Here is a 13,289-nt window from a genome sequence, read left to right on the forward strand (position 1 = left end):
TAAACTGAATCAATAAAGGCTGTCAATTTGAGAAGTTTTCATGGTGTGAAATTCAGATTCTAATTTAGTTGCAGATGCTCACACAAACAAAAACAAGGTGTTGTACAGTAATAACACTTAGTATATACATGGGTTACAGCGTGTTTCAGGCTGTTTTCTGTGCTGCCTTTTTCTTCTGTCTTCTCTGGGCCCGTTTGTTCTTCAGCTGTCCATGTTTCTGTTTCTCAACGCTCTCCTGGATTCTCTGTTTAAACATTTTCTTCTGGCTCCGGATCTTCTCCAGCTCGGCCTTCCTCTTAGCCTCCAGGTCTGGATCCTGAGGAAACGGCATGATCACAAATCAGCAGGCTACAAATCAGATCCTTGGACCGTTTTAGTTTGTACTCAGAATTTAACTTACCTTCCCCTCCAAGATCAGCTGTTTCCTCTTGTTGATTTCCTTTTTCTCATCAAAATCTGTTGCCTCGAGTTTCTACGACACAAAAACATGTTCGTGAGAAGATCTGGTACAAATAGTGTCCCGTCTGAAAACTGCATGACTGAGGACTTCAAGTCAAAGACAGGTCAATGTTGAACGATTCAACGAACACAAACTGTGGTGCACTAAACTACCAAGAGGCGACTGAATATGTCCGTACTATTTCACACTCCCGTCTGGTCACATTGACCTGGGTGAGGATCTTCAGGACTTCTTTCTCCACCACAGGATATTCCTTCAGCTTCGTCTCTGTGGGAACACAACAGACCAGATGACATTGAGACACATCACACTTTAACACACACTGGGATCCGGTACTTTCCGCTTCTTGGGGTTCCTGGTAGCTGGTTACAGCCAAGTAATTGTGTTGTGATCTGGTCCAGGACCTTAACACACTGTCTCAAAGGCTTCCTGTCACTTTCAGTTTTGTAATATAAGACAACTATAAATAATTAAACATTTACGTATGAGGAGCTACTTGCCATATTGATGATTTGGAAGTGAACGTGTTAACACGATTAGAAGAGCTGGATAAATAAAGAAGAACATGGGTATAAAAAGTCAGCAAGCTGTAAAATGCTGGTGATCTTTCACTAACCAACTATCTCCCCGTTAGGATCTTTTGTGAATGAACACTGGATTTTCTCCAAGCTTTATTTCCAGTAGAACAGATGTTCTCACTGCAGCCACAACTAAAAACGAGCTGGCAGTTATCTCTCGAGCTCTGAAATCACTTGTTCACTGCTCTTGTCCTGTTGACCACATTTTAATTCAGTCTTTACAAGCAGGCGACTTACTAATCTGTCCTTCGATGGAGTGGACCAGGTGGATGTCGTACTGCGTCACCAGAGTGATGGACACTCCATTCCTCCCTGCAGGGGAAGAAAACCTCGTCACGTATCGGCGGCATGTTTTAGACGTGAAATGGATGATGTTGGACGTTTCTGATTTGATCACAGTTAAGATTTACTAGGAAGTTGATTAAAAAGGTTACCTGCTCTCGCTGTTCGCCCGACTCTGTGGATGTAGATCTTGGGGAGGCCGGGGGTGTTGTGGTTGATGACGACCTGGACGGTTGGAATATCCAAACCCCTGTGAGTCAGAAAGAACAGGAGGGATGTCAAAACAAGTTGACTGTCTACATCTGAAACTGTGCGATAACTTGAGGAAGAGTTGACGGATATTGAACTTTTTAAAAGGTGTGAAAATGAAGACTGCCGTCGTCCCCGTCAGCGGAGCTGCTTACCTGGAAGCCACGTCTGTCGCAATCAGGATTTTGAAGACGCTGGCCTTGAACATGGCGAGGTTTGCAAATCGTTGTTTCTGGTGAAGATAGAGTTCATGCTTTAATCCCTTTACTATCACACAGGCTTTGTGCTCGCTGAACGTTTGTGTCCCTTTAATGAGACAAATGATTTTTACATCCAACACAAGCTTGTCAAGGAGCTCTGAGGATGGGCAATAATGAACACGTGACCAAGTTGAAGGAAATCTGTGCTCCCATCGTTCTCTCACACAAAGCAAAGTCAAATTCTTCGTCTGTGCAAATTGGGATACAGCCTCTCTGCTACTCGGTCAGTGATGAATCTAAAAACTACCGTCAGCAGGCCGCCGATACTAAAACTCACTCTTTCTCTGCGACCAGGCAGCTGCCAGCGTCACAGGATTAATGAAGTTAGGAAGTTGCACTAGTCTCACCTGTTTCATCATGGAGTGCAGGCAGATGGTTGGGAAGTTAAATTCCCGCAGCATCATGGTGAGGATTTGGCAGTTTCTGTGCAAGAGACAGCCAATTATTTCATGTCATGAACATGTGAACCGGACCAAATCTACAACAACATTTACATGCACAGAGAGGTTTCAATGACATAGAAAAATATAGTTTCGTCTTGTAAGCTGAATTTCTATCCACCTGCATGCTATAGGTAACGTACCAATCAGTCAAAAACTGCCGCCTCAGCAATCATCGTATAGTACGAGTTGAATCAACAGTATACTCTCTTTAGGGTAAGACTGTCTGGGCTTGCACTATAGAAGGTATTTCAATTATTCTGGGCTTCTTACTTGCACGTGTTGGTGAAGATCATGATGGACCAGTCGTCATGCTGGTCAGTAAACATCTGCATCAGGTGGACCAGGTAGGCGTCCTTCACCTTCTCTGGAGTGAGGATGTACCTCTGGTCCAGCTCCTCCACTGTTTTTGTCCTGTGAACAATAATATTTCAATGTTCCCTATAGATAGACTTTCTGTTGCCAGAGAGGTCAGAGGTCATAGTACAGAACAGAAACCCTGAAGCTGGTATTGATTCAGGGGAGGGGATTATAATATAACTTTGACGAGTGTAATGAGCCAATCAGAATGCCTTCATATCCATGAGCAGGGAACAAGTGGGAATCTGCTCCACAGCACTCAAAAGCCTTTGTTCATCAAAAGGTGAGAACAATGAAATCAAGCAGCGATATTGTTTTGTTCTGCACCCACTTTTATTACATTATCTGTTCACACTGGATACACTTGCATGAGTTCGTCGCTGCTTTCTGCACGTCTGAGCCCCGCAGAGGGTCTGAGCGTTGGTAAACCCAGCAGAACGCTCATTCAACCGCACTTAATTCCCATTATTTGCACGACTCTGCCTCACATCCAAAGGCATTTGTGCGAGAGACACATTTCAGTGATTAGTTGCACCTCAGATCAGATGACAGGCAAACTGATTTTCCGGGCCGGTGCTCCCGTTTTATAAATATCACGCAAGATTTCTCACAAAGAATGCGTCTGAAACGAGGCACCAAAACATCCACCGTTTTTAAGGAAAGGACCTGAAATACGTAGTTCTATACCAACAAATACACTGAATACACTTCTGCAAACAAAGATGAAAACATAGGTCAAAGTGAGACCCGTAACGCTCCGTGAATTTGCTAAATACTTCTAATAACAGCTGTTGAATGGCAGCAGGTTACTCACTCCGACGTGCTCTCCCAGAAGAAAGGTTTGTTCATGGCGATGTTCTTCAGCTCGTGCAGGGTGTCAGTGAGCGTGGCGCTGAACAGCAGCGTCTGCCGTTTAGCCGGTAAAATCCCCATGATCACCTCCAGGTCTTTGGTGAAGTCAGTACAGCCCTGCTCCAACAGCCGGTCCGCCTCATCCAAGATCTGACAAACACAAAAACCATGTTACAAACCATATGAAAAAGTATATACAAATCAATTTAAAGTGCTGACTTCAGCACAGGATTGAGTTGTAAACTTAAAAATACCTGTTAACTGAGCAATATTATGTTCATTAGCTGTTTAAAAGACAGCAATAAATGATATGTATGATAATCTGGGGTTCCATAGGGTCTAAAAATAAAAAAGCTCAGTATCTTATGAAGTGTATGAGGAAAAAGAAGCATTATCTTGCATACACAGACTTCTCTTTTGCATAATAATGTATTTATATCCGGGTATTCCTAACATAACCTAACAGATGTTAACTGTTTGAGAGCTGTAGCAGAGACAAGGCGTTGAAACCGACGGTCCTTCCTGAACTCACCAGAAACTGGATCTTGCTCATGCTGAAGGTGTTGGAGCTGCGGATGTGATCGGCCAGCCGTCCGGGCGTCGCTACGACCACATGTGGTTGGTTGGTCAGCTCCATGGCCTGAGTCACCATGTCTGTGAGAAACACAACAACAGCATCAGCACCGAGGAGAGGCTCAGATATAATGTAACAGTAACTAGCAGCAGATGTTCATTTAACTTTCTGCAGCAGCAGCAGCGCACCGACGGGGCTTTAGAACTCAATCAGACGCTCGTAATCAATGATTACCCATTCCACCGACGACGATGCAGTCTTTCAGACCCAGCGGCTTCCCCAGCACTCGAAACTGCTCCGCAATCTGATAGGCGAGCTCCCTGCATGACATCAAACATGCAACAACATCAAAGCTATTCATCTTAACTTGAGGCTTATTTTTAGGTCTGACATGCCAAGGACTTGATAATTATGATGGTTCAGCTTATTTTGAAGCTAACCTGTGTGTACCACTTGTGTTTTAGGTCACAAAACATTTCATCTTAATCAACATCTGGAAATGACACAGCCTGACATGACCAGTCGTGAAAAGGAAGAAGAACCATTAAATAAACAAGTATATGGAGCTTTTCTTTAATAACAGAGTTCCCATAACAGCCCAGCACTGACCTGGTAGGAGTGAGCACCAAGCAGAAGATGCCATACGGGTCCTCGGACAGTTTCTGCACCACTGGAAGCACAAAGGCTGCTGTCTTCCCACTTCCGGTCTTAGCACAGCCCATACAGTCCCGACCTGGGAGGAGAAGCACCGTCATTCATCTGCTCTAAAGTCTGGTTTAATGACTTACCTTGTGGTAACTTCAGACGATTAAACTCAAAGTATTATAATACTTTCCTCATCATGGGAGCTGTCTCAAACTGACACTTTATTGTTGCTTTGCTGATCTACAAACTCACACACCTTGAAGATCATCACTTTATGACATAACATTACAGGTAGATGTGATGTGTTTAACCTGATGAGTGAACGGAGGCGGTCTTACCTTCTAGTATAGCAGGCATGCAGTGTTCCTGGACAGGAGTGGGTTTGTTGATTCCCAGCTGTTTACACTGTTTAACCAGCCAGTCCGCGAGACCCAGCGACGAGAAGTCCGACATGTCTAATTTACCTCGTCCTCTGGTGATAGATGAATAGTTCCGTGTCCCTAATTTCACAAAATGTTAGCTGAAATACTCTATTTAAACGTACAGTGAAACATCCTCGTGTGTGACACCGACAGTCGCAGTATGATTACGTAACAGTAAGTATTTGTCTTCTTCTCCAAGTTGCGGCAGACTGGAGGTAGCGCATGCGCGGTGATGCCCTCTGCTGGTCACATGTCGGATGAAACGAGTATTTTGTTGGCCCTGCAGACATTTTGAACGTGATGTCAACCAAAGTTTTACTTTAATCATATATTTTGAAAGGCTGACCCCACCTTTATTCATCAATCAATTAGCTCCTTTTAACTTGAACTTGTAACTATGTTAGGTTAGTATTTAAATAAGGTCACATAGTACATCCTACACGATAGTCCTTTGTATGTCCAGGCCTAATATGTTTTACATCAGTAAAAGTAGCAAAACCAAAGTGTAGTAATATTCTGCATAATTTACTTTTTGTTCGGTTTTGAATGATGTGAATCTGAGTAACTTGTAAATAACGTTCATCAAAAAAATGTAGTGGAGTACAACATTTTCCTCTGAAATGTAGGAGTATACGTATACAAAAGTAAAAAGTAATTAGTGAGTTGTATGGGAGTTATGTACCTCAAACTTGTACTAAAGCACAGTACCTGAGGGAATGTACTTTCTACCACTGGTCTGGTCTTGTAGAGCCCTAACACCTCACCTTCAAGCAAACGGTGAATATGAATATGCACCCTGACGACATGTGGCGTATTTAAGCCGAGTTAGTTTTGGGGCGGGCTCGGGATTACAGGATATGTTGTGCCTTGTCATTTCAATATAAGTTGATATTGTAATTTAGTGCTGGATATCCATAAACAATCGTGCAATTAATGAAATGACCACACAACATTCACTAGGTGTTGCTTTTTGGCACTTGTCAGCTTTGCCCAGTTGGTGATCTAGCCTTGTACGACACATTTACACCTCCACAGTTCTCTCCCTCTGATCTGGTTCAGCTTGTCCTGCCCTTCAGTGCTGCAGCACCATAGGAGGCAAAACCCACAGCTTTGATAAATGCACCTGCTTATCTGCTCCTGTCCTTTCGCTGTGATCTTTTGTTCAGTGCACAAAATGAATTGTTGTTATTTGTGATACAGAAAATATGGGAACATATTTGAGGAAAAGCAATTGACACTGTCTTCTATTCTGTTACACCCATGTGTATTAGCCTATTAAACTGTTCAGTTGGTAGAGATTGTATTTATTTCTTATCATTGTATTATTTCCCAAACGAAAAAAAGCCCAAACATGTCAGTGATCTTTATTCAGCAATTATCAAGAGTTGGCTAATGTTTGTTGTGGGCTTAGCCTCCTGGTCTGGATGGATGTTAACCCTGAACTATCAGCATAATTAGTTTTCACTGACCGTCTGTTCTTTCCTGCTGATATCACTGATTTGTCCCCCTGGCTGATCTGAAATAATGAGGCTTGAAGCACCGTCTGATTTTCATGAAGCTTATTTGAACCCATTGGTCTGACATTCAGGAATTACTGAAGGAGGATTGCACTCACAAGCTTTTTTTTCGAGACCAATTGCAAAGGAGCTTCCTTAACTTTTTTAACCATTTAAGATTTGATTCTCTGTCCAGACTATATTTCCAGTGTAGATGATGTCGTGTTTGCCACATCATGTCGGCCTTTGTCTTTCTGTCCAACCTGCAACGGTGAGCACTGCGAAGACACTGTGAGTTTGATTCAGCCGCTGCTTGACTTGGACAAAGAGAGAAACATTTTTCCAACAAGTCCCATCTGTGTGTGCCAGAGGTGATTACTACCCTTTGTGTTAAAGGCAGAGGCCTGGAGGTTCAGCTCCGTCCTGCCCAAAGCGTCCAGCTGTGTTGCAAACTGCCTCGGGCCGGCTGAGAAGTGTCTCTCTAAATGAGCATGAAGGTTGCTTGCATGTGAGGCAGAAATCTGATGTTCCCTGATGCCTCCCTGCAGCGCAGAGCAGCAGTCAGCTGCATCTCTGTAACAGGCCACTGAGCATCACAATTAGTGCACAGGAGCTGCCCCCATGGCTCTTCCACTACATTTGATGCTCCACTTTCTCATGTTCACCCTGTATACATGCGGTAAGTAGTTTATTTTGAATCAGGGGTGAGTTCAAACCAAGGCCTGTATGAATTAATGAGGTGAAGTGCAGCCTTTTCTCTGCGTGACTGCAGTGATTAACAGTTTTTAGGGAAAGTTGTGGAGCTTTAACAAGAAGTAAGTGGATGACATGTTGACAATTAGCAGCTCAATGGAAGTTTTACATTCTCAAAATTGCACTTTACAATAACTTGAACTATAATTGTCACGATACATTATGTCATTTTTATATCTTTATTCTATATTTAATGTATTTGGGGTCAATTGATATATTCCATACGATGTCAAAATGTACAGGATTTTGTATTTTATATGTGCATGTGTGTGTTTATGCTTATTTATGTTTCTGACTATAACATGTCAGATCAAGTCAGATTTGTAAAGAAGTTCAAACCTATATGCAGCCTATTAATAAAATGGTGAATTAGATTTCATAAATCTTATGAAATTGAATCAGTGAACTGAGAAAAGACATATGCAAATCATTTTATAAACTATATATACTGCTATATATGCTGGAACAATCAAATTGTATTCCCATAAGGACTTTCGGTGTACATCACTTTGGTTGTGAGCGTATTTAATTTTAACGTTTTGATTTGGTTTGATGTTCTGTGTGATATTTTAACGATCCTATTTGTGGAGTTTTTCTACAGTTTTGTTGACAGAAATACATCTGCTATCCTTAGTATTATGGGATTTTCAGTGAGATGAACACATGACTGCAGTCATTTGATGACATAATCATTGCTATGAAATATGCTCCCCTGCCTAATGAATAAAATCATTAAACTAATGCATACTATTTCCGTAGGGACTGAATGTAAATGTAGCACAATTCAATTTAATGTAGCTTTGTGGCAGATGTCCAGTCATATGTTTTTTTCTTGTCCTATCAACAGCAATATATTTATTTTGCTGTTGATTTATTAGATTGTATTCATCATAGTATGTGATAGGATCACAATATAGCTCTTTATAAACAGATTCATATGGAAGAGTATCTGATTTAACGTGAGATCAACACAGTCAGTGGGTGCAGAATTGTACATCTGACTGATTATTTGCTGAGGCTTTTATTTTAAACAACCATTTGGATTCTGTTCTTCCACCAGTAATTTCAAATGCTTCAAGCTTTTATTACGCTGCACCTCATAAATACGCACCGAGGGGCTTTTAAGACATCCGCAGGCCATTTTCACATGTAGCCTACTATTTCACATTCTGACATTTAAGTGGAGAGTGGGGATAAGAGGCAGAGGGGCCGGGTTTGTAGTTCACTTGTGGCCATCAGATGGCGCTTAAGAGGCTCCACGGTCCCATTGAGAGAGTTGAATGGGATCCCAGTGTGATCTGGCACAGAGGCGGGAAGGGAGCGCAGCACAAGTCCTGGACGAGGTTTGAGCCAAAAGCACTCTGCTGCCCGACTTTTATCGACATTCCTCTGTCTGTCCGGCCTGCAGGACTGAGCCAAACGATTCACCGTGCGTAATTACGCATCGGGACGACACATCCGCGGTGTTTTCGGCGTGGAAACCCGCGGACAAAGGAAGACAGGCAGCCTGGAGTACAACTGACTTGAGAAGAGAGGAGTACAGTTGGAGAGGAAACAGGGGAGTCTGGAGTCGGAAGTGATTTGTCTTTCTTTTTTTTTCGGAAATGTAAATTGAGTCCAGGATTTCGGGGCGAAAGCTAATCCTTTTGGAAACCGAGGAGAAAAGGACAAAAAGTGGAGTGGTGGTGAGTGTAATTAGTCCTCAAACAGCATCCAGATCCTCGGAGCATGGGGTAAGTTAGACGTTTGTGTCTGAAATGTTCAGATCGCCCTGTCCTGCTGTCTGGAAGTGATTTGTTCAAATGGCGAACTGCTTAAAAAGTGAACTTCGCGGTGACTTCTGAGCTAAATAGCACATTTTCTCTCCTTTTTTAAGTCAATCGATCAGAATATTACCATCAGTTCACATCTGACACTGCGTTATTTTCTTTGTGTACATTCTGAAAGCCATTACCGAGAGAGGAATCCTTTATTTGTGAACCTGTGGGAAGTCTGATGTTTGTTTATACCAAAATAACGTGTGACCGTAAAGAGGTCAAATTTACATGCTGAAAGATCATGGCTGCATTAGATTTAACTCTGGCGGATACACAGAGAATTTAAAATGCATGATCAATCAGTTTATAGTCTTATGAAAAACCACATAACCAGCTTACTCATGCATACTGCAGTTCGCAAAAGGACTGTGATTTCCTGTTCTCTATTCCTCTACTATTTGTATCTCTCACACACACACACACTGGTGCTGCCACTGGATCGCTTCCAGGTCGATTGTTGTGCAGGGGCTCATGGGTGGGTTTGCTTTGGGAAGCTCTGGGTGTCAAGCTGTGCTCGGTCTCATTAGCTGTGTGTGTTGAATTATACATTCAGGCCTTCAGTTTGGTTCAGACACACCTGAACCCTCCTCGCATTACTATCCATGCTGTCAGCCTCCCCCCTCTAGGCCGGTCTAGTGACACTTTAATTGAGATGCTGTACTCAAATGGCTGAATGTGAATAGTATTAAAGCATCCTCGGTACACATTTCAATGCCTACATTGCTTGTAAAATGCGGTTTTATTATACTCTTATGGTGTATTTACTGACATGGTGGTGTTGAAAAATTAAAGTGGATTTATTGGGATTTCCAAATTCTTCAGACCTTTGAAACTGCACAGTGATGCAGCACAATGTTGGTGCTCACCTGCTTGTTTGCTACAAATCGGTTCCTGGATCCCTCAAAAGGCCATGAAGGCGTGTCCTTGGAATTTCCTTAAGATCAGGCTGAACCGATACGTCTCCTCAAATGAGACAAACGGAAGCCAATGGTGTGTTCAGGTGGCCCTCAACAACTTGTAAAGGAAAATTTCGAACGAACAAAGTGGTAGATGAAGCACGGGTGTGTATAGATGTACTTAAACACACGATGAATACTTTGCCACAGTGTTCCAGGTTACTGGGAATATCTCTGTCTGGTTCCATATTCCAAATGTACAGAGACTGAAGTACTTTAAGGTCAACTGTGACAACACACTGCTCTTTGCACCTGAGCACACATCTGTCAATGGGTCTCTGAGCAACCTGTAACTTCACTACACGGTCAATGTTTTCATAGCTAACCTCCCAGCTCCAATGCATTGACCCAGATACATATATTCCACATGTATGGGCATGGGACAGACCACGTGGTATCAGCACATAGTATATCTCTGTCAGACTGGCACTACCTGCTCCGTAACATCTGCAGTCCAGTGTGTTATTGCTGACAGTAGCCTCGCCACAAACATCTGATCTGATGGCTTGTGTTTGATGCTCATACGCTGTCAGAATGTGGGCCGCAGATCAACTCTGTATAACTGCTCTGTGGTGAGTTCAAGCACCTGGTCCAAATGAAAGTCATGGCAAGGACCCCTGGAGGAAGTTATGGATGTAGTCGCAGGGCCACCATGCACACTGAGACAGGAACCTGCACGACCCTTTGACAGATGGAGGCAGCATGCACCAGGAAGCGAGCACCGGGAGCAGGAGACTTTTGATTAACAGCCACTTCTGGTCCATAAACATAATGAGTGTGAGTAGGTGCATAAGTGCTCTCATGCTATCTACAGTTTGTCTTAAAGTACTTAACCATGTCACCTTACCCGTGAGCGCTGTACAAAAGGGAATATCTAATTTGAAGGCGAGACGGTCTTTATTTAACAGGGATGTTATATTTTTCTGTAACAAGCCTCTGACAGCGTTCATTATTTACAGCATTCTGAGTTAAAGAGGTGCACAAAATAAACACTTGCAATTGATTACGGCATGCTAAGGGCAGCGAATGATTTATCAGAGGTGTCCTCTACATTTGTCCAAGCTGCGTTTCTCCGTCACATTTGAGGAGCCTCTGGATCGAGACCACCTTGTCGACCCATTAAGAGCTACTCGCGATATTTGTATCGTTTGTTTTGTCAATGAATCAGGTTATTTTCTCTTAACCGATTATTCACCGATTAAGCACATTTGACCTACACTGAATTGTTTCTAACCTCAGTCTAGATGAGGTGTAGCTGCACCGTGTTCAAAGATGTTATTGTTGGTTTAGCACTTGGTATCAGAAGCCTCTTCATGAGGACTTCACTGAATAAACAGGTATTTCTACTATGTAACGTGGATCCTCTTTCCTCTTGCAGGAGTTGTCTGTGAGCTGTAAAATGTTCCCGGTACATCGAGAGAGGTACAAAAACACACGCCGTCTCTGTGTTGTGGCTCTGCATGACAGGGATGGGCGATAAACTCAAGTTTAGTTTTTGATCTCCTCCTAAATGATACTAAATGATCAGATGACTGTTGTTGGTACCTTCCATCAGCAAAAAGCTGTCTGGAGTACTCATTCATAATTCATGACTTAGTGTGACTATAGATATTATTTGGCTAAAAAAAACAAGGTCATTTGAATTACAGTAAAATTTCAGTACAAGGCAACTTTTAATGGAAAAGTGAACATTAAATCATGAAATTGAGTATAAGCCAACACAAAATGCTCTGTTGTATATTTAAGAATACAACATCAGTGCCGGTACTTGTACTGTTGATACTTTGGGGATCAATCCGCCCATCCCTTCTTCATCAAACATTCTTTTGCTACTGAACAAAAGCCGCCCTCATCACGTCACTGTAATGTCTCTCTCTCCTCGGTACCGGATACTGTGAACTGTAGGATCTGATTCACCCGGGGGAGGTTTCATGCTTGTCATGATGTGCAGATGTTTTCAGCACGCTCTCCTCCTCTTGCTGTCATTGTCTGTTGTCTCTTTCATCGTATCGTCTCCTGTCAGTCGCTCCATTGCAGCTCCACTGTTGAATTCTTAAAACCTTTGTAACAGTGCATTGTATGAGCGGTTCTTGAGCACAAGTCCAAACACAGGCATATTTTGGCACTGCACTAGTTGAGATAAGAGGGCCATGGGCACAGATGATCACTAAATTTGGGTTTTAGAGGGAACATAATCGGTTAATCTTCAGCCATAACTCCATAAAAGCTGTTCAGTGTTTGCGCCTTCCCACTGGCCAAGGAGAAACCAGCTGCTCTGTGGGGAGAAGAGCTTCTTAATTGCTGTTTTAGAGACCTTTGCAATCGCACGAATAATCATCTCGGATTAACTCTCTTTCTGTTCACTTCATTTCACTGTGTTTTATTGGCATGAAAGTAATGATAGTGGCGCTGCGTGATCGAGATGAAAGAACGTCTCGTTTTCTCTGTCTCTTGTGGCGTTCGAGAGCCTCTTAAACTGTGGGAGACCAGCCTTTCCAAAGAGTCAGCCGGTTTCAATTATAAACAAAAGTATTTAATACTTCTGAAGCTAAAACAGTCGCATAGTGAAGTACATTATTTACAGTTACATCGAATATGACCCGCTCACCCCGAAAGCGTTACACCCACACAGTGGAACCGGAGCAAGAGGCCGGAAGTTCTTTCTCCCCCGCCTTACATAGTTCGAAAAACATCCCATAATGTTCCTATTGGCTAAATCCAGCTGGCTCCTCCTTCTCGCAGGACCCTCGCACGGGCATGACCTGTAATTGCCTGTCTAGAAATCGATCTGTCCCGTACTATTCTAAATACATTCAATGACTGTCTTTTATGGCGTAACACTTCTATCATAAACATTCTATATAAAGATAAGGATTTGCAACTTTTGGCAAAAACTTCACAAGTGTCACAAACATAGATATAACGTTGCTACAAATACGAAGATACACTTCTAACTACAAATCACTTCTAACTACAAATTCTAAAACGGTTCTACAATTATGAATCTACTAATTATGTATTCCAAAACACTTCCAATTATGAATTATGAAACAATTCTATTATAATTTCTTAAAACACACTTCTAAACCTATATTTCCTACACTCTCCCTGACCTTCGTGTCCTGAATATAGAAAACACTTCAGC

The 13,289-nt window shown here is 42.5% G+C and overlaps 2 protein-coding genes across 2 annotated transcripts in view; one reads left to right on the forward strand and one right to left on the reverse strand.

Moving 5' to 3' along the window:
* Positions 1–22: 22 nt before the first annotated feature.
* Positions 23–5,260, reverse strand: ddx49 (DEAD (Asp-Glu-Ala-Asp) box polypeptide 49). Its single transcript, XM_079267785.1, has 13 exons — positions 5,039–5,260; positions 4,665–4,788; positions 4,290–4,375; positions 4,014–4,135; positions 3,444–3,631; positions 2,543–2,683; positions 2,177–2,252; positions 1,725–1,801; positions 1,473–1,570; positions 1,276–1,350; positions 639–727; positions 401–472; positions 23–316 (listed from the first exon to the last, which is right to left on the reverse strand). The coding sequence occupies exons 1-13, from the start codon at positions 5,151–5,153 to the stop codon at positions 146–148; spliced, it is 1,434 nt and encodes a 477-aa protein (XP_079123911.1). The 5' UTR covers positions 5,154–5,260; the 3' UTR covers positions 23–145.
* Positions 5,261–9,084: 3,824 nt separating this feature from the next.
* Positions 9,085–13,289, forward strand: part of LOC306776805 (homer protein homolog 3-like) — a 36,669-nt gene continuing 32,464 nt past the window's right edge. The window contains exon 1 of the mRNA XM_079267652.1: positions 9,085–9,104. Coding sequence (XP_079123778.1) covers positions 9,100–9,104 — 5 coding nt within the window. The 5' untranslated portion in view covers positions 9,085–9,099. The remainder of the gene's footprint in view (positions 9,105–13,289) is intronic.

The sequence above is a fragment of the Melanostigma gelatinosum genome, assembly GCF_949748355.1.
Source record: "Melanostigma gelatinosum genome assembly, chromosome: 4".
NCBI classification, from domain to species: domain Eukaryota; kingdom Metazoa; phylum Chordata; class Actinopteri; order Perciformes; family Zoarcidae; genus Melanostigma; species Melanostigma gelatinosum.

What these genes read in the sequence shown, in the direction of transcription:
- ddx49 (XM_079267785.1), bottom strand. Translation starts at nt 5,153, where the DNA reads ATGTCGGACTTCTCGTCGCTGGGTCTCGCGGACTGGCTGGTTAAACAG. An exon ending in GCGACAGACGTGGCTTCCAG is followed by an intron (nt 1,571 to 1,724) that starts GTAAGCAGCTCC and finishes TCTGACTCACAG; the next exon opens with GGGTTTGGATATTCCAACCG. An exon ending in CCAGACGGGAGTGTGAAATA is followed by an intron (nt 473 to 638) that starts GTACGGACATAT and finishes TTTGTGTCGTAG; the next exon opens with AAACTCGAGGCAACAGATTT.